The 23477-nt window shown below is 41.2% G+C and overlaps 2 protein-coding genes across 4 annotated transcripts; one reads left to right on the forward strand and one right to left on the reverse strand.

Annotated features, from left to right (window-relative positions):
* Positions 1 to 1851: 1851 nt before the first annotated feature.
* lzts3b (leucine zipper, putative tumor suppressor family member 3b) lies at positions 1852 to 13445 on the reverse strand. Of its 2 annotated transcripts, none has more exons than XM_085425892.1 (8): positions 13243 to 13445; positions 9698 to 10523; positions 8298 to 8768; positions 8038 to 8205; positions 7395 to 7523; positions 6771 to 6962; positions 5357 to 5587; positions 1852 to 3509 (listed from the first exon to the last, which is right to left on the reverse strand). In XM_085425892.1, the coding sequence occupies exons 2-8, from the start codon at positions 10484 to 10486 to the stop codon at positions 2421 to 2423; spliced, it is 3069 nt and encodes a 1022-aa protein (XP_085282018.1). In that variant the 5' UTR covers positions 10487 to 10523; positions 13243 to 13445; the 3' UTR covers positions 1852 to 2420. The 2 variants fall into 2 exon arrangements, with proteins under 2 accessions (XP_085282018.1, XP_085282017.1); XM_085425891.1 differs by having other exon boundaries at positions 9698 to 10647.
* A 4096-nt stretch (positions 13446 to 17541) lies between these two features.
* Positions 17542 to 23173, forward strand: smyd1b (SET and MYND domain containing 1b). 2 transcript variants are annotated; one of them, XM_085425895.1, is made up of 10 exons: positions 17542 to 17978; positions 18871 to 19047; positions 19250 to 19463; positions 19702 to 19832; positions 20023 to 20061; positions 21157 to 21352; positions 22137 to 22229; positions 22315 to 22478; positions 22612 to 22780; positions 22892 to 23173. In XM_085425895.1, exons 1-10 carry the CDS (start codon positions 17857 to 17859, stop codon positions 23054 to 23056), a joined length of 1470 nt encoding a protein of 489 aa, XP_085282021.1. In that variant the 5' UTR covers positions 17542 to 17856; the 3' UTR covers positions 23057 to 23173. The 2 variants fall into 2 exon arrangements, with proteins under 2 accessions (XP_085282021.1, XP_085282022.1); XM_085425896.1 differs by lacking the exon at positions 20023 to 20061 and having other exon boundaries at positions 17543 to 17978.
* Positions 23174 to 23477: the final 304 nt, after the last annotated feature.

Consider the following 23477-nt stretch of genomic DNA (forward strand, 5'->3'; position numbering starts at 1 on the left):
TAATCTGAGGGGAATGAATGGGAAACCACTGCTTTAAGAGACAATGTAACAACTTCCATCCACCCATCATCTGTCTCGACAGCAGCTTTCTTTGGGGAGCGAGACAGACACTAGCTTATGTTCACATCCACACCTATGGCCAATTTAGAACATACATATATGTGGATGGTGATGTAAACAGGGGTACCCAGAATGAGGGACAGAGAGCACATACAAATTTATCCTGATAAATTTGAATTTAAACACGCAGCCTTTTTGCTCTGAGGTGCTAACTCAGAGCGTAATAATAATTATTTCATATATCATTATATCATTATATAAAAATATTTCTTTTGGTCAGATTTTTCAAACTTGATTTCCAGAGTCAAATGTTTAGTCTTAAACATAAGAACAACTGAAGAACTAAAAGGGTTGAATTATTCACATATCTTTATTAGTTCTGCTGAATTTAACAAAGAGGTGGGTTTGAATCAAGCCAGAGCAGTACTAGTAACATAAATGCAAACAATAAATTGGAAATATGTATAAAATCGGTGGCATTTTGTTCTCTAAACAATGCAATACTGTAACTACATTTATCACCTACATCAAAAAGGAACATCATTTTTGGACAGGGTTGCTATGATTGCACCATCATGGTAGGCCGATAGGCTATCTACACAGTTAAAAAACAAACAAAAACAAAAACCACATAAAGGAAAGCTCAAATGGCACATATTTTTTTCTCTGTCAGTTCACCATAATATAATAACAGTAATAAAGATGATAATACTATATAATACCTTAGAGATAAGTTAATATTCTTGAGCAACATCTTTGTATGCTGGCATAACAACACATATAAAAGCCATGATATTCACATCTGAGTCTACTGTACATCATAACTTGTGTGTAGGAAACTACATAGTGCAGTTAGCCTGAATTCTCCCTTTAAAGGGGCAGACTCTCCACTCGTCTGATTTTTTTTCACTTCCTTATCCCCTGCTTTATCGAAACGAAATATACAGAAGAAAGTAAGACTTTCCAGCATAAACACACCTCCTCAGTTTGAAATGTAAGTCTCACAAGCTTTGATGTACATGTTACTGTAGAGAAAATCCCCCTTTGCTTATATTATATCTTCACTTGCTCTATTGCCACTAGTCCCTCTATCCTCAATCTCATAAGCTGAAGCCTTTCATATGTTTACACACATGCACGCACTCGCTCGCACACGCTCTCGCTTTCTCTCGTACACAAAAATGTACAATCTATAACTATTATAAGTATTTCTTTCTAGATTATCATACATTCTATAAAAATTTTAACTTTGGGGATAAGTACTGCTTTGACAGATGTCTTGGCTGTGAATGACACAATTATCATAATAACCAAATTCAAATTGTGTGCTTCCATTCACATCATCTGCTAGCGGAGCGGTGAAAGCTCTCCAGTGACCCCTGGTGTTTATTGTTAGTCACCGCAGGAATACTGGAGCGAAGGTGAACCACGTTCTCCTGTGTCCTGAAACCTGTTCTGCCTGCATTTGGGGCTGATTATCTGCTAAACATATCTATTTAAATTCAATTTGTAGAAAATATAAACTCTGTTGGTCTTAATAATGTGTTTAAATGGGCCATGTGTGTTGGACCCTGTGCATGAAATGACTTGAAATAAACTGAATCAGTCTGCGAGACCGCTGACGTTACTAACTGCTGGGATTACAAATTAAATAGTCCAGCCACACTTCTGTTTGACTGGTTTGCTGATAATTAATGTCGCGATTAAAGCGCTGAAATCATCACACTTGATTCCCCCCCCCCCCCCCCACCACTAACTGTTCCCAGCATACACATGCTGGAAAGACTGGAGTAAGGCGCTCTCTGGCCAAAAATGTTAACATCACACACTCTGACCACTAATTCTACTTTTACATAACCAGTGACACAGACTTACAATGAATAAATACCACATTATATTCCTGTTGATCGTTTCTGACAATATCCCTGATTGTCTTGGTCCTTTTCTAGCATTGGCATTAAATGACTCGTGTTTTAGCGCTGTAATCTAAACACCGTCATTTAATATTTTGTTTTGCTGCCATCCGTTAGCGTGGCACACTTTTCATGAACACTGATTATGTTGGATGCTGCAATTAGCAACTAGTGATAGAAAGGCTGCTTAGGAGCTTGAAAATATCATCGATAATGATTCGTGTTGTTAAGATCCTGTTGAGATGACTTTGTTCTTGTTGCATTTTAACAGTCGGCTCCTGTTGCTGCTTTGTGTCTATGGTTGCTTTGAAAAGTATGTCAGACTGTACTGGTTTATTCTATTGTAGACTGAATTGTTTTTCTACTGTATGCTGAAGTGGCTTTGTGTGAGAGGCCTTGGTCACTGTGAATGGTGCGAAATGGAGAATTTCCTCCATGGAGGTGTCTCTATATCTCAGTTGACTCGATCCTCTCCAGGCGTGAGGGTCCTGCCCAGGGAGGCGCAAGCTGGTGGAGGGAAGGAGGGCCCTTTTGGTCTTCACAAGGTGGAGAGAGGGTGAGGGCGATAGGGCCAGAGAGAGACGGCAGAGGCTGAGGAGACAGAGATGAGAGAGCTGGTGGCGGCGGAGGTGGAGAATTAGAGGAGGTGGGGGAAGTAGTTGTGATAGTGGTAACAGTGGTGGTGGTGGTGGTTGTGGTTTGTTTAGCTCCCAGCTGGCTCATACGTTTTTCCAAGGCCTGGTTCTTCTGCAGTGTTTCCACATAGCTGAGCTGCAGCTGTGCCTGGTATTTCAAAACCCGCTCCTTCTCGTCCTGCCAGGTGTGGCGCTCCTGGTCGAAGTTGAGGGCCTGACGTTCCCGTTGCTGTCGCTCCAGCCGTAATGCAGCCTGCAACTGCTCTAGCTGCCTACGCAGCTCCCCCGCTTCATCCCAGTGACCCTCCTGGACCCTCTGTGGCTGGTGACCATCCTGGCAGAGTTGGGACTCGTGACGTAGCTGGGCCTCTTGACGCATTTGAGCCTCATGACGAAGTTGGGCCTCCTGACGGAGCTGCGCTTCTTGACGCAGCTGCGCTTCTTGGCGTAGTTGGACCTCTTGACGGATCTGGGCTTCATGACGCAGGTGAGCCTCTTGGCGCAGCTGTGCCTCCTGGCGGAGTTGGGCCTCTGGTCGGATTTGGGCATCCTGACGCATCTGAAGGTCCTGCGGAACGTGCGGGTCTTGCCGTTGCTGCACGTCACGCCACTGAGCTTCTTCGCGTTGTTGCCTCTCTTGTCTCTGAGCTTCCTGCCTTTGGGCTTTGGCTTCATCACTCTGAAGGCTTAGCAGGGTGTCAGACGTGGGGGTGAGGGAGTTTGTTGAGGGCTCATTTGGGTTTCGTGGGCAGTGGACACCTCCCCATGGAGGCAGCAGCCCTGCAGCAGCCAAGTTAGGGCTCACAACAACTTCTGCCCCTCTGCTCACTTCACTCAGAGCCCGTTTTAAACTTAGCACCTCCGCTTCAAATACACCCAGCTTCTCTCTAAGGATGGTTACCTGCAGAAAGGAAAAGGTAACAGCTATTATAGGAAACCTTATTTGAACTCAATCTATGTGTGCTTTAGCATAGGACACATGTATATGTTTTATTTCAAAAAAATGTAAACACGCCTCCTTAACTAAAAAATAACCAAGGTACACAGACATTTTACTCTATGTGTGTAAGCTGATTACAAGCTCATTCAGCACAAAAGGAAAAAAATGTTGCAGCTGTTATATATAATGTTGCCCAATCCCCAATTTGTCCTAGTCTCCTTGCCAAGTTTTTGAAATCCCTCCAAAGGATTTTGAGGATTAAACACACAACAATCTAGATTTGGTGGTAAACATCCCAATCCGGCAATCTCACTTGTTGTAAATTGTTTCCCGACTGCTTCGGAGTGCGAGCGGCACCGTGTTGCACTTTTTGTGGACCCTGAAGCAGCCAGCTGTCTCCACCAAATGCAAAATCTGGGCTTCGATTGTTTCGATTGTCTTAATTTTCAACCTGCACCAAACAAGTGGGCCACGGGTCATGAGATAATGTTTTATTATTATTTTACAGTAACATAGAAAGCTCATGCTGGCATCACATAATGATGGCAGTAAATGTAAAGAATGGGAAGTATGTTATCAAAGGCCTGGATAATGATCTTTAGGCCTGTAATTATGACATTTTGCTTATTGTTTATATATATGTTTATATTTATATAGAGAATGCAATACATATTAATTAAAATGAACACTTAAATTTATCTTGTAAATATATTTAGCCGCATAGACGAACTTTCATCTGTAGTTTGATATCTTGTCTGAGATTAAGTGAATCTTGATTCAGTAATCTTGAATCTTGATTACATTTATGTGCATAAAATTCTGAATATCCATCTGTGCTGTTTGGTGTCTGTTGATTCAGAGCTTCAGCAGGTACACTGAACCAGTGTTGGACTCATTAATTCAATTACAAACCCTTACGAACATATTGCAACTAATATATTAAATATGACTGTGCTGAATTTTTTATACAGGGGAAGCTATGGCATATTTTATGAGACCAATTCAGTTTAATCAGCTACTATTATTTTTTATGTAATATATTAATGAATGATTGATTTATATGTTTATATACTCTGGTGACAGTGGCAGAGAAAAGGACATTAAAGAAACTGCTGGACATTATGGACAATGCTGGGCATCCTCTGCACACGGTCGTAAACAATCAGAGGAGCCTATTCAGCGACAGGTTGCTTCTCCAGAAAGTCAAAAAGCAACAGACTTAAAAACTCCTTTGTCACACAGTCAGACTGTTTAACTCCTCACTGGAGGGGTAACAGGGGGACAAAGGAGGGCAGGAACATCTCAGCTGTAGTGTTTTTTTACACTGTGCAATATTTGCAATATTTTTTTCTTATATTCGACTTGATGGTAATGTAGCTTGCCATCACCAGTGTGTGAATGTGTGTGTGAATGGGTGGATGACTGAATGTAGTGTAAAGCACTTTGGGGTCCGTAGGGACTAAGTAAAGCGCTATACAAATACAGGCCATTTACCATTTGCAATAATCACTGTGCAATATATTCACTCAAATGTGCAATCCTATTTATCCATATTATATATTCTGTATTTATATATGTATATATGGTATATTTATGCTTATATCCTTACTCTCATTCCCCTTATTGTATCTGTAACATGCAACTTCTGTCGGTGCTGTGCTACTGGAAACTGAATTTCCTGGAGGAACCCACCCGAGGGATTAATAAAGTTTCATCTAATCTAATCTAATATAAAGTATTCATATGATTTTGCTTTCTGTTATTTGTAATCGTTATTGTTTAGTCCTCAGGTGTGACTGAAAACCTACCTCAGATAGAGTCCTCCTCAGCTCTCCCTCACACTTCTCCAGCTCCACACTCTTGCTGCTGTAGGAGTCCTTCAGGCCCAGCATGACCTCCTCCCGTTCCCTCAGCTGGGCATTGAGCTCCTTTAGCTGGCCTCTCAGGGCCACCATCTCTCCAGCTCGCTGGGTCACTTCAGCCTGACTTTCCCTCAGCTGCTGCTTCAGCAAGGAGATCTCTCCTGCTTTCTGGCACACCTGCCACAGGAAGGTTAGACAGTGAGAGGTATTTTGTAAATGTGCTCCCTATCTCATTTCATACAGACAGATTGCATACATGCAAAACTTCAATTAAAAAAAAGAAAAAGACGTCCCGCATTTGATTTTCTGTGTAAACATTTATTTGAACTAATACAAGAAAGTGCTGTGGTCCAATTTTCTAACTTTAATGACTTTTGGTTTTTGATGTAGTCCTGCTAACCGACAAACAAATATAAACAGAACTTAAAACACCTCTGCATCAGCACTTGCATTGCAAAATAGCATCGCCAAAAATACTGAAACCTTTAACCTAACAGAGTGTACTGCACCCTTTTGAGATTAACTGTCCAATCAAATGCTTTCTGTGGCACTTAATGGGCGTTCCATACTTACTATCTGATGGTTTGACTGTCTGAGAAAACTGCTCTGAAGTTCAGCTGTACCTTCTCCAAACTGTAACTTTACACTGTTTTCCATAAAGATCAAGACTCATACCAGGTCTCTGGAGAGCAGCACTGTTTGATGAAGCCATGATCTGTGATTGACAACTCTGATTTCGTGTTCATCAAGACACCTCATCACACAACTTATAAATCAGCATAGTGGGGACTTTTACAGCTAATGTGACTTAATCCAAGGACCTTAATTTGTCTTAGCTGTCCAAAAGGTATTCCTTTTAAATTATTGAGACTGGTCAAAATGCCTTTTGGTAAACTTTCACTGATAAAAATGTTGTATTCAGGCTGCGATATGCCTTTATCTTGGTGCTCAGTTACTATTATATGAAGGTTTCCTTGGTTCTTTTGCAACAGGTTGAACCATTTTTCATTTCAGTTTGGGGACAAAATATTTGTGACCTTCATACTTTGAACATATTTGGCGACAGTTTTCTTTCTTATCACCTCACCCAGTAGTTTAAAAATAATAATTTGATAAGTCAATATTCTATGTAGATCACTTAAGTAGATTTTCACAGAATAAGCAATAATCCCTCTTTTAAAATCAAACACAAGGCGTCAACATGTGCTTTTCCTTCAGAAAAAAGTCTTATTTTTTAAATAAAGAATCACAACCTGTTTGACCACTTTTAAAATTACACAGCAAAGTTAATTTCCCACGCACATGCACATATTCTGAGTACTCATCAATCCCAACATCTCGACATGTCCTCGCATCTCACCTCCCATTTGGTCTCCTCCAGACGAGGCAAGATGTCAGCCTGCTCCTTCCTGTAATCCAAACATTTTCTCTCCAGCTCCTCTCTCTGGGCCAACAGAGCCGCCATCTCCTCCTGGAGCCTCCTTTTGTCCTGGGACAGACGGGTTATCTGGGCCTGCAGGGCAGTCTGGGAACGCTGAGCACGACGGGTAACCTGCAGATGAAAATGCAAGCTTTGAACATATCTACACTTGGAAGACCAGTGTATGATTAGACAAGTTAATAACATACGCTGATACATTAAGCTATGAAAGTTTAGAACATGTATAGTGTTTAAATGCTTTTTATAATATACTGGATTTTAGCTATATTTTCTTATTTCTTGAGTGCCATATTAACCATTTAAAAGCTTACATCTACTTCACATGTAGCTTTTCTAAAGGTTTTTAAACTGTAATAGAAATTCTTTTATAACCATCACTTGAACCTATCCTAATACATTTTCATATAATGCAATTTCTGTAGTCTTACTAATCTGACAGAGAATTTCTTTAATAAACTTTCCATCATTTTCGTTTGGAGTAAAGAAAACAAAGTGCAAATGCACCTTAACATTATTTTGCATGAAAGTTTGCAATGAAGTCACCTGCTGCAGACGTGAGGCATAGTTTTGTCTCAGCTCATCCATCTGTCGCTCCCAGACACGTTGCTTCTCCTCAAACACCTGAATGATCGCTGCCTCACTTTGGTCCAGGTTTCTGCGCATATGCTGCACCTGATGAAAGGAAAGCAGCATATGGAAGTGGAAACTCTATCAGACTGTAGGAAGGCAGTAAACTTTATGTGTGAGGAATGTAGTATTTGTAAAATGTGACAGATTTAATTCTCAGGTGTTTAAAGCAAATCCAAATCTTAATCTTTACAATTTTCACCTATGTGGCCATGTTCACATTGTTGCATCAATTATATCACATTATTTATAGGGTAAATAATAATAATAATAATTATTAACAGTTTGGGAATGATACAGTTTAGTTTCATCCAAATACAATGGGCCAACCTAAGTCACATTTGATTAAAGCAAAGGAATGATCTCACGTCTTTTCTCTATGTTTTTAATTACAATGTTCTGTGTACAAAAATTCAAATGTCATTAATCTCAAATGTACTGGTGTGGTAGCCCTTTTGGAAAAGAAATCTGAGAATGTAAATCAAAACAAACTCATGTCTGAGGTGAAATGGCCCTTTAAATGCTAACATGTGTCAGATATTTTTGAGCGGGCTCTGACCTCTTGCTCTTTCTCCCACAAGCGATCCTCGAGGTCCTGGATGATGTCATCCGAGGAGGGAGAGGGGCGTAGAGGTGCTGGAGCGTCACTCAGGTGGCTCAGCCTCTGATAGGACGAAGAGCTCTTTCCTGAGGAGGACCGGCCGCTGTCTGAGGCGCTGATCCCATTCTGAAGGTGAGAAACACATCACGGTACATCAAATATGATAAGAGCAGGGCCCATTTAGTCTTAGACAAAGCAAGCATGGATGATGGCTGCACCTGGTAGCCAGGCTTCTCCAGCTTCTCTAGGCCTGCAGCGGCTCCAACCATGCCCAATCTGTTGATGTGGCTGGTAGAAGCACTGAGAGGCCCCAGGACTGCTGGGGGTCCACAACCAGACCCTGAGCCCGTGTAGGTGGGCAGACTGGTCAGGGAGTTTCTCCCTGAATCGGACATGCCTCCCTGAACCACTTCATTACCAGTTCCCCCTCCATCACTTCTGCTAACCCTCACTGGGCTGTCCTGATCAAGGAGCAGGGCTTCTGGGACCTCTCCTGACTCACCTCCTCCTCCATCCCTGCCTCTCCTGCCTACTCTGCCCTCGCTGAACCCTTCACTCCTTCCCTCATGCTTTCCCTCATTTCCAGCCCCTCCTGCCTGGCCTACCAGATTCTGCATGGAGTGGAAGCTCTTGGGCACCACTGGCTTGAATGCAGAAGGACGCACAAGGCCTGAGTTGTTCTGCATTGCCTGTGAAAGACAAGAAGAGGGACAGAAGAATGACAGTCAAAAAAAATGTGAGCCATATGAGCTACAGTTTACAGACAAAAGTAAAACAAAGTACAAATTTCAGCAATAAAATGATGATATTATGTATTTGAATGCTGAACCTGATATTATGTAAAGTTTTATGTATTTAAAACCACTTAAAACAATAGTTTTTGAATTTATTTCTTCCTACTAATACTCATTTTTCACGTGGCATGCATTATATTCCTCAAGTATATGTTTTTGATGGTTACTATAACTATCTGTTTTTACAGATCTCCATCCATCCATCATCTTCCGCTTATCCGGGACCAGGTCATGGGGGCAGCAGCCTAAGCAGATCTCACGAAAAACACGAGATCATTTTACAGAGCTCATGCTTTTTAAAAGTTATTGCGTGTGAACGTTAATATACAGCTTCAATAATCTTTGACATCCAAATAAAGTTGCCATCTTTTAAAAAAAAAAAATTGCTTTGTGTTAGTAGCTCTCCACAAAAACCTCAGCAAAGAAACAGTTTGTGGAAAGATGGTGCTTTATTCTGAAGATTTTGGAAAACAACATAGAAAAGATGAACTGTTTACACTGTTTCTTAATAAAATAATGAGAAAAAAAAGGAAGTTTGAGTTAAAACATACTTGGAAAAAATGAAATCTAATGTTTTATAGTCTTAATATAAGAGTATCATGTAAATCAGTGGTGTTTAAAACTTTCTCCTCAGAGTGATTCATTGCAATAATTTACATTCGGCTAACAATTTAAAGCTGTGTGAAATGCACAAATGTTCTGGGGGAAAAAGCTCCAGAAGAGTCACAAAAATAAATATAATTTCCCGTTCTTGCTAACTTGTAACCCAATAGATTTGTTTTGAATCCCTCTCTGAAGGTGCTGACCTGCTGTGTGTGAAGTACCTGTTCAAGTTTTCCTGACACAGGCATGATCTTGGGCGGGTTGTGGTTTGGAGGGTTGTGGTTATGGCCGGCTGGATTGTTCTCGCTATCGGCTCTGACGGCTGCCATCTCTCTGTGCTGGTGTTGGCTCATCCCAACACTGCTCTTCTCACTGGCCCCTCGACCCACAATGTTCCCACAAACATCTAAACCTGCAGCCTGCATTTCCCTCTCTCGCTCTCTTTCCATCCTCTCGTTCTCCAGCCTCTCTCTTTCTCGCTCCCTCTCCCTCTCTCTCTCGCGCTCTCTCTCCCTTTCTATCTTCTCCCTTTCAATCCTCTCTCGTTCCCGCTCTCTGGCTCGCTCCCTCTCGCGTTCCCTCTCACGTTCCAGCCTCTCCCTCTCCACTCTTTCCCGCTCCCTCTCCCGGTTCCTCTCCCTCTCTCGTTCCCTCTCTAACCTCTCCCGGTCCCAGTCTCGGTCCCGGTCCCTGTCTCTCCCCCTCTCACGCTGCCTCTCCCACTCCCTCCTGCCCGCTCCGTTGCCACAGTCCAACTGGTTGTTGTTGGACGGGGCTGTCATGGTGCATTCAGTGTTGGTGGAGGAGGCTGTTTCGGTGGGTCGGTCAGTCCCGGTACAGGTCCCAGTCCCGATACTAACACTCCCTCGTTCATCGCTAGAGGCCGTCCCGTCTGATATAGTCGCCGGGGGGCGTGGCAGCCGCTCTGCGCTGCAGCTGCGATCAGCAGGGCAACGGCGAGAGAGAGGAGGTGCTCGGGGCAGGGTGGTCCTCGTGCCCACAGACTTCATGGCAAACTCCTGCTCTCCTGCCACCCCACTGCCAACACTGCCCATAGTGGGGGTCAAAGGTCAGGATTAGAGGTTAGGAGTCAGGATTGGGGAGGGTCACAGATACATTTGGAAGTAGTGTGGGTCATCACAACCTAATGCAGGTAGTGGGGGCACACACACTAGAGGAACACAGAAAAACGAAAGGAGTTATACAATATTGTAATTGCATAATGACTAGTTATACAATAACAACTGCAGAAGAGATTCCAGCCCACATACAGGGGCAGCGTGGTCCTCCCACCATGATAAAAATGAAAAGGGTCAGATAGATAAGTCTGGACAACTCTGTGCATAGTGAGGGAAAAAATAAAACATAAAAATAAGACTTTCTCCAGCTTGATGATGAAATCACAACACTAATCTCTGTAAACATGTTCTAAGTAAAAGTGAAAATTCTCAAACTAATTTCAGACTTTTTTGTTTATGTTCATAAGTTATAAGATATAGTGTGAACAGGTCACTTATACCAGTCCAATACAAAACACGGACTATGCAGATTTGGTGTCCATTAGCATCACTGAGCTGGAGGATGAGGGTATGTGTCTATTGTTTGTTTGTTTTGTTAGCTTGTTTGTTTTCCCTTTTTCTATGGTCACAAATCCAGGAATACAGTGCAAAAAAAACCCCAGCCCTGCAACAATCACAGCCTCTTTTTTTGAGGAAAGCTCACAATTATTCTTTTTTGTTTGCTTTGCATCAGATAGATGTAGTTTCATTCCCTGATTTTTTCCCTTTGCTTCCTCCTCAGACATCACTCCTACACAATGTATAAAAATAATGGAACAATATTGCAACATAAAACAACATCTCACTTAACCCATTAAAAAAAACTATAAAAGAACTTGACATGTACATGTGATGATGTTTGTGGTCTATTATACTTTCCTGTCAGACCTCTTTCTAAGCAACTGTGATAGAAATGAAACACCAGGAATCACAGAAATCCAGATAGAGTGTGTTTAGGGTGGAGCTGTGTAGAAATACTGTAAACACTAATCACACATATAGATGGTAACCAGTGCATTGTATAGAAGGTTATTTTCTATAGTGGGCATCTCAGAAAAATCACAGCATCCAAACTGGGCTTATATGGAATTCATTGGGTATAAAGCTAATGATGTTATGCTCAGTACATTTTGGAGCATGTAAACAGGAAAAGGACCTGTTGAGAACATTGAGAACATCTGTAGTGTGGCACAAACCAACACAAATATCACCACTTGTCAACTTATCTCCAACATCTTTATTTTGGAATCTCAACATCAAAACTGCTGCAAAAATGTTCTTATTGCAGGACTGTGTAAACTTTGCACAAAGTGTATTCCTGTTAATGTGGCCAGTTTATTAGGTACACCCAATTAAAGCAGTTGGATATCAGCTCTGGAATAACTTTGCATCATTGTAGAAGATGTAGTTTTTACTTCTGCGGACCTACATCACTATACTTAAGCCTGGTTTATCCACCGGGCAAACAGTGCAACAGCTCAGGCTGTTGAATATTTGATTAACAGCAAATTTATTTGCAATCATCCACCAATAATACATCTTAAATACTCCAAGGTAAATGTGTTTTTTTTTCTTTTTTGCATGTTATGCAATTAGGACTCCAGTCTATCAGAGAGGCCTGTAAATACCCTTCCCATTTACTGTAGTCACAGTCAGTTTCTACTATTTCTACAATAAAAGAAGGGCGATGGTGTACAATTCAGCAGCAACACAAACTATAATGAAATTACCATAAAGTGGAATTGACATGTCTCTAAAACAGTTTTAAGAAAAGCACATATATGAAAGATGTTATTTTGAAGTGACCTGAACTGCACTGCAATGATTGTGGTTTCTATTCATTTTATGAGTCCCTTTCGGCGAAAGAAGACTACATGTTACACACATCTCTCAGTGGAAACCCTAATGCTAAACATAACAACATTACCATCTGAGTCCAACCTGGGACCATGGGTGAGTGCCACTTGAATCTCTTTGTGGCCTGTTAGCAGTTTACTTATTTTGTCTAGTACAGGCCAAAGATAAAATTCAACAACCCTGAAAACAAAACCAGCCACAAAACCGAACCAACATCTAAAACTGAATCTAAGAAAGCAGAATATATCACAAAACTGATATAACAGAGTGCAATCATTTTTTAGCTTGGTTTGCCAAATAAACAGGGAACTCTGAGGAGCATATACTCTGTAGAGAAGGATAAGAACACAGAAGCCTTGATATGGCCTACATAAGCTATGTTTATATGTGTATAATCTGCAGCCACCCACTACTCTGAATCGCAAAGTAGGATTCAGGATATTTTTACATCAACCAAAATCATACAGTAGAAAGATCGATCGATCGATAGATAAGATAAGGGCGCAGTCAAGCAATGCACTTCCCTTTCTCAGGCCATTTACTAGAGGTTTACTTCCACTTGGGTGAATAGTAGTAGTAGTAAAATACACTGCCTATCTGTCTGCTGCTCTGCCCCATTCCCCTCCCCTCACGACTCCCTCTCTCCGTTTTCTCTGCATCCCTGGGCGGCAAGGGCGGCTTTAGCAGCATCCGCATCAAGCCCTGAATCGACTGCGCTCCCAAACAATTACTTGCTAGGCCTGTGCCAAAACACAAGCGCACGACCCTCGCTGGCTGGGAAAAATGAATCGAGATTAAAATGCAGATCGTCATTGACATTGACGACGTATCATGCAGTGGCTTTGATTTACCGATTGTAGCATCCTGGCGGTCCATCATCAAAGGCTACTCACTATTTTGCAGCTTGGCGGTTTTGTAAGATGGCAGCCCCAACAAACAATAATGTCAAAAGACAGAGACGTCAGTCCTGGTCGGTCGGGCTCTGAATTATTCCGCGTTGATGCCGTGGCTCGGTAATATTAAGGATGCTGTCTTCGACCGCTGTCAGCGTCGGATGCTGATGATGGAGTCGGTCGGTTGATACGCGCATCAGCTGAGAGACACACACCCACCTTTGGTCCCGCCCCTCCGGCTGCACGATACAAACGCCCCCTTTTGGCACTCATCCAGTGCTCTCCCCCGGGAAAAACCTATAGAGGTATTATATGCTGGACAGTTCCTCGGATGGATGGATGGATGGATGGATGGTAAATGTCAGCTTAATCTTCATAATCATAACGCATATGAAACAAAGGACACGTGATTTTTTTTTTGGCAATGCAACATACTCAACACTGACACATCTTTCCCCATATATTTATATGTTACATATATAAGAAGCTGCCCTGTAGCCTGATGATGCAGAACAAAAGGATCATTCATTTGCGGGTTTGTCTCTGTCTGCTTCTTTTTGCTCTGTTTTGGTATCTACCAGTGTCTGAATCAAATATCTGATTCTCCAGCTTTTCCTTCTCTATGATCTCCAGCCAGTCACTATTTTCGTCTGTCTGCCTGGGATGCAGTGTATTAGATTGTGAAGAAACAGAGCAGTGAGCTGTAAATCAAAAGCAGTAATGTTTATTGTGGAAAATGTGCCTAGAACAAACTAGAACCAGAGATTTTAGATAAGAGTCATCTAAAATAAAACATACAGCCAAAATAATTGCCCCGGGCTACATCTTTTCACTTTTGTAATTTACAGACATACAGCAGGACTTGGGGCACCTTGGTGATGTGGCCCTGGGTTCAAATCCGGCCTGGGGTCTTGCTGTGTGGGGCTTTTTTCTTCCCATGTTTGTTTGAGTTCTCTGACTTTTTCCCAAAGCCCAAACACAGCCTCCTGAGAACCAGCTCATTCATGTATGTCCTCTGTAATGGACATTTGTTTTTGGCCTATATCTTTTGAATTATCTGAGTAACCTTAATAAGTCCTGATCTACTAAATAGAGGACATTCCTGGCCTTCTGTTGATATCTCATGCATTTGGGTGGCCTCTTTGAGCTCCAAAGAGGCAGGAACACACACACACACACACACACACACACACACACACACACACACACACACACACACACACACACACACACACACACACACACACACACACACACAAAAGTTCAATGGGAAGATCCTTTTTTTCCTTCTCAGGAGGACAGGGTTAGGTTAAGTGGTGTCTCTAAATGTGAATGTGAGTGTGAATGGATGTCTGTCTCTGTGTGTTGGTGACTTGTCCAGGGTCTACCCTACCTCTTGCCATATGCCAGATGGGATAGGCACCAGCCCCCCTGCAATACTGAATTGGATAAGAGGAAGAAGATGGACGAAGAGCAAGACTTCATGAAAAATAACAATAACACTAACCCAGTGAGACCAACTAGTAGCAATTTTATGCCCTATCTATCTCACGTGAATACCTTAAGTTGTTTCTTTTGCCTTGTACTCCACCCAGGAGAGGTGAAAATTGCTAATGTATATTAGACATAAAATAGTTTTACTGAAACCACAGCAGTAGAGTTTGTGATTAAGATATTTTTCCTGATAGGTAGGATGGCCAGTTGTCCCGTGCTTCCTGTGCTTTCTACAAACTGACGATGAAAGATAATGCTAAAATTTTTTTTTAACTAAACTCCATATAGAATCCCAAAACAATTCATTAATGCTGGTCATTCATGAACTAACAAATATCCAGTATAAGGTAATAAATCCCCAGATTTCTGTTACATCCTGAATGAAGTAACTGCAGACTTATTAGTATAATATTATCAGAATAATAGAATGAACCTGCCTGAAATTCTTCTAGTTTTGGATTATGCTTGTTTGCACATTAGCACAAAAGTTGCCACAGAATCATTTAGGCTGACATTTGCTTTTTATGTGTGGAGTTAAAAAAGAACATCCCTTTGTTTGGTTTTGACAAACTCCACCAGCAGTCTGCATGTGCATGCATATGAATTTTTTCATCTTAATTTTCTTAGTTTAGAAGTTTCACCGACGAGCTGTTTTTCTGTATTTTCACACAATGGTCAAAAACATTATGTTTTCTTGCTCATGCTTCTCCTTAAAGGTACAGATGTTTAGAAAAAGAGCCCCAGTGCTTCCTCTAGAGGATTGGAGGCACAAATCATACAGAGAGAATTCAAAACTCCAAAAAGTGGCCACTCTGTGTACCTGAAAGCAATTTGATTTTTTTTCCCTTTTTTGCATGTTATGCCTTGACTTGTTGTGGCAGGTGAAGCTCCACTAAATAAATTCACCACATCCTTATTACGACTGGTTGCGTCTTTGTCTAAAATGCCTGCTGTGACCGACAAATAGGCAATAAGTTAATTTAATCAACAACTGCAAGCTTACCACACCACGTGTAGATGTGTGTACAGGTAGTAAATAATTAAGTAAGTATCTAAAGTAATTATCTAGTGAATTTAAGACACTTAGGTTAGTTGGCGCTACGGATACTTATAGTATAGTGTTGGCCTTTGATGTCATATGCTCACTTACCAATCTTACTCATGCAGGATAGTAGAATCTTACCTTGAAATGTCAAATCTCTAAAGAAAAACATCCCAGTGCTCTTGTATTTGCTTCATTTTCCATGAGGGGGCAGTAGTGTTTACTTTTTCACTTGCACTCAATCTCGCAGCTGCAATACAGCTGCAAGCTGAGAGCACCATTGCTTTCAACTGAGGCATGTTCTTCCTTTGGCCACCACGATGCGCTAATGTTTACTTAACTTAATTTTATGCATTTTATTTCTCTGCTGTCTCCCTTTACTTTTCCTTTGTTATACCGGTCACCTGACTCAAAAGAAGGCATTAATGTCAAACCCCAGAAAAAATAAAGACATGTTAATATCTTTGCAAACAAGAGGTAATAACCTGTGAGATACAAATGAACTTCCTTAGATTACTATTAACACATTAAAATGTAACTTTTAGCACTTTAACACTGCATTTTTAGGTTGTTAAAGAAGAAGAAGATGATACAGAGTCCACATTAGATTTTTAGAGGTCAAATTAAGAATTATATGCAGTTTTTTTTGTCTGCTAATGTTGGGTTATGGTGCAATGATTAACACGTTAAAAAGGTTGTGGGTTTGAATCCACCAGACCAACTGGGGCCTTTCTTTGTGGAGTTCTCCTTCTCTGTCTTCATTCCACAATCCAAAGACATAGACTTTAGGTTAACTGATTTTAAATGGGCTATAGCTGTGAATATGTGGTGGCCTGTCCAGGGTATGTCGGCTCTCACTCCATGTTCTGCAAAACAGTAAATAAGCAGAAGAACATTGATATCACATGCTTCTTTCAAGATGGCAAAATATGCATTTTCTTCATGATCCCTGTTTATATCATAACAGAAATTTGTCAAGATGTCAGGCATCTACTTTAAAAACCAGAGTCCAGAATGGGTGAACCAAGTAAGTAGAGGGCTTCCTAAATTGATAGGGGATAAAAGAAAAATTAAAGAAACTGTCTCTTGTCCATCCAGGTGGTCTGTCTTCTGAACACTTCCGCTATCCTTGTGGTCACTTCAGCTCACTCTGGGAAACTCCTGCTGGAAATAAAGAGAGTTATACTTGGGCTTTGCTTATGAACAGCAGCTGTTTTACAGCTTCACAGCTGATCTGAGCATAAAAGAACAGCTGAGTGAAACAGGGAGGGAAAGCTGTGTTACTTTTCTGCTGTTTTGTGACAGTTTGGTGAATGAAAGCATGAGAGTGTATGTATACAGAGACCTTAACTGGATATTCAAGTTTTATGATCTGACTTTCTTTGAGGGGGCCCTCAGCAGGTGGATGCCTCCCACCTCACAGTGTGTAAGTGACAGTTTTCCTGCTCTGTTGCATCATAACATGCAGTTAGAGAGAGACAGAGCGCAGGAAAGGAACAGCATGATAGAGAAAGCACCAGAACAGAGTAGAGGCAGTGAGATAGAGCAACTCTGTTCCTGTCAAGCTTCTCGCAGCTGTTCAACGTCACAACTGACTCCTGACAGACAGTCACAACTGAAGGACGAAAATAACCCTCAAGGAGAGGGCGTCTACCAACACTCAACATCAGGGGTCAGGGGATTTCTGCCAGTGTAAAGCAAAAAATGTGACAAATTGTAAAAGCTGAAGACATCTCACAGATGACAACCAGCTTCAGTTGTGTTACTTTCGCACAAAGATAACTGGTTTTATTGACAAGCCTGCCCGCTGAAGACTTTTAATTTCTCACTTAACTAAAGAGACAAAACACCAACCAACCCGTCTTCTGCATCTGTTGGTACAGTTCAAGAGGTGCTCGGCTATTTTAGTAACTTGGGTGAGGAATGTACAGTCACTGAAGAACACAGGCACAGATTGGAGGTCCTACACTAAGTCTTCTCTCATCCACTCAGACCATCATCCATTCACCAGAGTCTCAGAATCCGGCGCACCTACAATGGAGACCGTGGCAATATTTGACTCGCCTGGGAAGGGGAGAGGGTTAAAGGCAACAAAGGAGTTTTGGGCAGGAGATGTAATTTTTTCCGAGGCCAGTATTGCAGCTGTTGTCTTTGACAGGTAAGGTGAGGATGTAAGTTGTGGGTGTGGATGGTCATTGATAGGGATGCCTTCAAATGCAGTCTTTATGGGATATTTGAACATGTGAATAATGGATTTTCTGGCCTTTTGTTAGTCTGTAATTAGAAATTAACCAGAGCACGTTGTGTTTTTATATTTTGGAAAGCTATACTGCTGATTTTTACTTATTTTAGTGGAATAAAAGCAGTTTCCTTAGAGTATGGTGCCTTGCCACTTGTAGCGACTCAGCCTTATCAAGCAAACCCTCATAACATTAACTATGTGGAAGAATCTGAAGAAAAGTCCACATTTACACAATGTCTTGTTTTCAGTGTTGTTTGTGGTGGACTGTGTGACAGCTGTAGTCAGAGGTTTCTGCTTCTGTATCATAGACTTAATAGCAAAACAAATTTTTGCTTTATTACCCATCATTAGCCTACATTATAATTTCAAAATATTACATTTTAATGTTTCTAAAAGCCTCTAAACAAGAATTTAAGTGCACAGTACTTTTAAAATTGTGCTTCTAACACACAATGCCAAACTTGACTGCCTTAATATCAGTTCTTCTCTATCTCAGAAGTGCAGATTATCCTAGTATTAATTTCCATACAAGCAATCATTATGAGTTTTATAACAGTTAACTAAATGGGTCAAAATAATCTCAGGTCAAAGTCCACTTGTATTAGTGTTTTTAGTACTTCTTCAACTCACTGATGAAAGCTGTGAACACTAATTATTATTGGTGCAATTTTAGTTAAACATGAAAGAGTGAACTATCAAAGCAGGTGCAAGTGCTGCTCTTTAAATGATAACTGAGTGTCGTATGCGTGTGCTACAGATTTTAAATTATGACGCCTATCCTTGTTTTCTTTCTTCTCTTCCTCTGCAGTCTAGCAGAGCGTATTTGCCACAGCTGTTTCCGAAGACAAGAGAAGCTGCAGCGGTGCGGCCAGTGTAAATTTGCACATTATTGTGACCGAACCTGCCAGCGTGCAGGCTGGGCAGAGCACAAGCTAGAATGTAGCGCCATCAAAGCTTATGGCAAAGTACCAAATGAGAACATCCGGTAAGTGGATGGAAAGGGAAATAAGTGCTATAAAAAAGACTGGCTAGTCTTTATTACTTACTATAGGACAACAAATGTGTAATTTAAATAGGCACTTGTATGCTATAAAGCAGTAAATGTTAATACACTTCAAAAGTAATTTAAAGATAATGTGGATTTGACTTTACACGTCCATTTCTCCATTGCTCATTTGTGTGGTCAGTGTGGTGGCCCGCATTATGTGGTGCCTCGACAAGGAGGGGAGCACGGTGTCTGACATGCAGCTGACCACGCTGGACGAGCTGGAGGACCACATTGCCGACATGCCAGAGGACGACTTGAAGGAGCTGAAAGTGGACATTCACAACTTCCTGGACTACTGGCCCCATAACAGCAAACAGCACACAATTGATGATATCTCACACATATTTGGAGTGGTGCGTTTAAATGACTAAAACATATATTTGTTAGTTTTTTTTAAAGTAAAGTCTTTAGTAGGAAAACCTGATTCATAAATAAGACAGTTCACCTGAGACAACACTGCTTCTGCACTTAATGCCTTGATTCACAGCTGCCATGCAGCCTTGAATATTTACATTTGTTTTATTTACCTGTAGCAGTCTTATATGGACAACATGTATGCATGTTCACATCAAAGATTGCCTTTTTTTCCAGATCAACTGTAACGGCTTCAGTGTGAGTGACCAGAGGGGTCTCCAGGCAGTAGGAGTTGGTCTTTTCCCCAACTTGTGTCTAGTGAACCATGACTGCTGGCCCAACTGCACCGTAATCCTCAACCACGGCAAGTAAGTTAACAAAAAATACTCTTCATGACAACTCATTGTTATCTACAGCTCCAAATTCCTCAAAATTGATTAAAAAGTGAAAAATACTTAACGTTTTCAGAGCTTCTGTGCACGTTTATGTGCTGTTACGTGTGAATGTGTGTGTGTTGGGTGTCACTTGGTGTAAAACTGCTTCCTGTTTGTCTTTCAGTCAATCGGCTGTGAATACTATGTTTCATTCTCAACGGAGGTGCGTTGCCTCATCCTGAGCCTTTGAAGTTTATTATTAGAGCACCCTTTAGACTCTGTCATTAAACAAATCATTACACTTAACAATCTGTTGTAAAAAATTTTTTTTATCAGCGAGCAGTGTTCTGTGGTGAGCACTGCATGTTTGATGTGACTCGAATATCACCTCAATACATGTTCACATGTGCTACTTGAATGCTCTAACCCTTTAAATGGCTTGTTTAGTGTAACAAAAGGCTGCTAACTTTTTCTTATCTCACATTTCTTCGCCCGAAAAAACCTTTGTCGTGTCCACACAAAGTTTTATTCGAATGCAGCTGGTGTGTCACTTTGTGCGTCTGTCCGTCACACCAACACAGATTGCCGTGTGTGAGTGTAGTAGTAGCTTCTACCTTTTATACCACATTTTCCTTATTGTTTCACCTTTAACTCAGCATAACACCAAAGTAAAATAAGACAAAAAGAGCATTTTCATATAAATACAACCTTTTTGTTAGATAAAACCGATTATTACCGTTTTGCATGTTATGCAAGGAGACTGAAATTGAAACTAACTTTACAACAAATTAAAGAAAATGAACCAGATATACGTGAAATGTTTTGCCACTTAAGTGCTGTGTGAAATGGTAAATGGCCTGCATTTGTATAGCGCTTTTCTAGTCCATAGGACCCCAAAGCGCTTTACACTACATTCAGTCATTCACCCATTCACACACACGATAGCAAGCTACATTGTAGCCACAGCTGCCCTGGGGCGCACTGACAGAGGCGAGGCTGGCGCCACCGGGCCCTCTGACCACCACCAGTAGGCAAACACGGGGTTAGTATCTTGCCCAAGGATATTTGGCATGCAGCCAGGATGCAGCCTGGGATCGAACCACCGACCTTCTGATTAGGGGCTGACCTGCTCTGCCACCTGAGCTACAGCCACCCAGAAATAAACCGACACTCACTAATATCTCACTCAGTTGAAGGATCAGTCCTTCAACTGGACTGAAAGCCACGCTGTGGAACAGGATTTCACCATCGCAAACTCAATCACAAAGCATGTGTTTCCACATCTCTGCTCGTGTTTGACTGTGATTCTCATCCCCAGGATCGAGCTGCGTGCTTTGGGTAAGATTGCAGAAGGCGAGGAGCTGACAGTCGCCTATGTGGACTTCTTGAATCTGTCAGAGGAGCGACAGAGGCTGCTGAAAACACAATATTTCTTTGACTGCACGTGTGAGGACTGCAAGAACCGAATTAAAGATGACATGAAGATTGGGGGAAGGGAAGAGGACGGAGTCAAGGTTAGTGTTCGCTTGTCTCCAGTTTAACCAAACACCCCCCACTGCGTTTAGAACTGATAAGAACAGGCGAGAAACATGAGAAGCAGTCACACAGAGACTATTTTAAGCAAAGATAAGTCTCAAGTGGATTCAGTCTTCTGTGCATTCAAACCTGCTTTTGAGAAACAGCTATTAGAAGAAATAACCAATTTCAACTTGATTTGCTGATTAATTTTAATTACTTACTTTCTTTTCTGTTTTATTTTTTAATAAAGTTTATATCCAGCTTTCAGTGCCAAATACACATAAATGTTTGTCACATCACTGAAAGTCTCAGAAGTGAGAGACACTGCTAGATGTAATCTGAATCTATGTACTGCTGTTGTAACACTAATGTGCTCTGTGTGCTTTTATAGACTATACACGGGTGTGTCACAAGTTATAAATAACTTGCCAGTAGCTATTAGCACAAAAAAATGTTTAAGGAGTTTCTGTGTTTAACAGGATAAGTCTGAAAAACTGGCCACATCTATTTTGAAGCGCCAGATTGGCTACCTAATAATAATAATGTGGAAACGTAATTAAAATTCTAACAAAGTAAATCTTGTTTGTTGTAATCAAACATCCTGTGTGTGTCACCAGCAGGTCAAAGGTCCTTTTAGGGATAAAAATAACCAGACTTTCTGTTTTATAATTCTAGAAAGTCTTACCTGCAGTCTTACCTAAATAACTCTGAAACATTTTTTTTCCGCACATTTCTTTGTCACTTTTTAATACTTGACCCAAAATCTGTCCAATGTTTTAGCCTTCAGAGGAACAAGTGAAAGAGGCAACAGATTATTGCTTTCAGATGCTAGAGAAGATGGAAAAGGCTCGATTAAATGGTGACTACCATGAGGTATTGTATCAAATCACTTAAATGAAAAAAAAAAGTTTTTTTTTTGATACTGTGTAATCTTTCTTATTGCGGTTCGTCTCTTCAGGTTGTGAAAATCTGCAGGGAGTGCATTGAGAAGACAGAGCCGGTTCTGGCAGACACTCACATCTACCTGTTGAGGATGTGGAGCACAATGAGCGAGGTTCAAGCTTACCTGCAGTACTTTGATGATGCTGCAGATTACGCCCGGAAGATGGTGGAGGGATACATGTAAGTGTGAAAATACAGAGGATTTTCCTGTTATACCCATGAGCATAATTTATCTAATGTTGATAGAAAGAACAGGTTGTCAGCTTGAAAAGGTTAAAAACACAACACAAATCGAGTCTCATCCCTCTAACAGGAAGCTGTACCACCCGAACAATGCTGCTCTTGGTATGGCTGCCATGAGAGCAGGAGTGACCCACTGGCAGGCTGGGCAGATTGAGGTTGCACATGGGATGATCTGCAAGGCCTACGCCATTCTCATGGTTACCCATGGTCCAACACATCCCATCACTAAGGACCTTGATGTAAGCGTCACCTTAAAATTATTCAAATTAGGTCTCCTTAAACTTTTTAATAGAAATAAAAATTTTCCTGGCCCACTGAGTGCTGATGTTTCTGTTCTGATTTCTTCACAGGCGATGCGCATTCAGACAGAGATGGAGCTGAGGATGTTCAAACAGAATGAGTATGTTTATCACAGTATGAGAGAGGCAGCTCTGAAGAACAAACCCATGACCATGATGCACGAGCCCAAGTCTGTGGAGGAGGGAATCAAAAATCTCTTCCACCGGAGGAAGTGATCACATGACAGCAATCAGGAGAGCCCCACCCTGTTGTTTACTGTTAACAGCTTTCAGAGTGTTGATGTTAGCCTAGCCATTTAGTCACATGACCATTTTCTGCATCACTTAGTTTTTCAGGGAAATATGTCTTTTCATTAAAAAAGATGTCTTGACCTTGTGAGTTTGCTTTGAAGATGCAAAATCCAACCACAGGAGTGAATTATAAAGTAAAAAGCACTACTATCTCTGCCCTCATAAAACTTAAAAAAACAAAAACAAAACAGGCTTAAGTTAGTGCACCTGTACATCAAATAGACCCACATCCTTTGGTGTTTGCTGTGACACTACATAAGGTCAAAAGATAGAGTACAAGAAATGCAATGACAGTATGTCGCACTTTAACCCAGTGTAAAGTTTTACATTACCAGAAGATGTTGCT

Source organism: Rhamphochromis longiceps, linkage group LG12 (genome assembly GCF_057381845.1).
Source record: "Rhamphochromis longiceps isolate RC_006_pf linkage group LG12, R_longiceps_female_GT1.1, whole genome shotgun sequence".
NCBI classification, from domain to species: domain Eukaryota; kingdom Metazoa; phylum Chordata; class Actinopteri; order Cichliformes; family Cichlidae; genus Rhamphochromis; species Rhamphochromis longiceps.

Excerpts from the sequence above, each read along its gene's own strand:
- smyd1b (XM_085425895.1), top strand. The coding sequence starts at position 17,857 with ATGGAGACCGTGGCAATATTTGACTCGCCTGGGAAGGGGAGAGGGTTA. Across the intron at positions 21,353-22,136 it reads GGGAAGAGGACGGAGTCAAG|CCTTCAGAGGAACAAGTGAA; the intron begins GTTAGTGTTCGC and ends CCAATGTTTTAG. Across the intron at positions 22,230-22,314 it reads TAAATGGTGACTACCATGAG|GTTGTGAAAATCTGCAGGGA; the intron begins GTATTGTATCAA and ends TCGTCTCTTCAG.
- lzts3b (XM_085425891.1), bottom strand. The coding sequence starts at position 10,531 with ATGGGCAGTGTTGGCAGTGGGGTGGCAGGAGAGCAGGAGTTTGCCATG. Across the intron at positions 8,769-9,697 it reads TGTCAGGAAAACTTGAACAG|GCAATGCAGAACAACTCAGG; the intron begins GTACTTCACACA and ends TGTCTTTCACAG. Across the intron at positions 6,963-7,394 it reads ATGCCTCACGTCTGCAGCAG|GTTACCCGTCGTGCTCAGCG; the intron begins GTGACTTCATTG and ends TTTCATCTGCAG.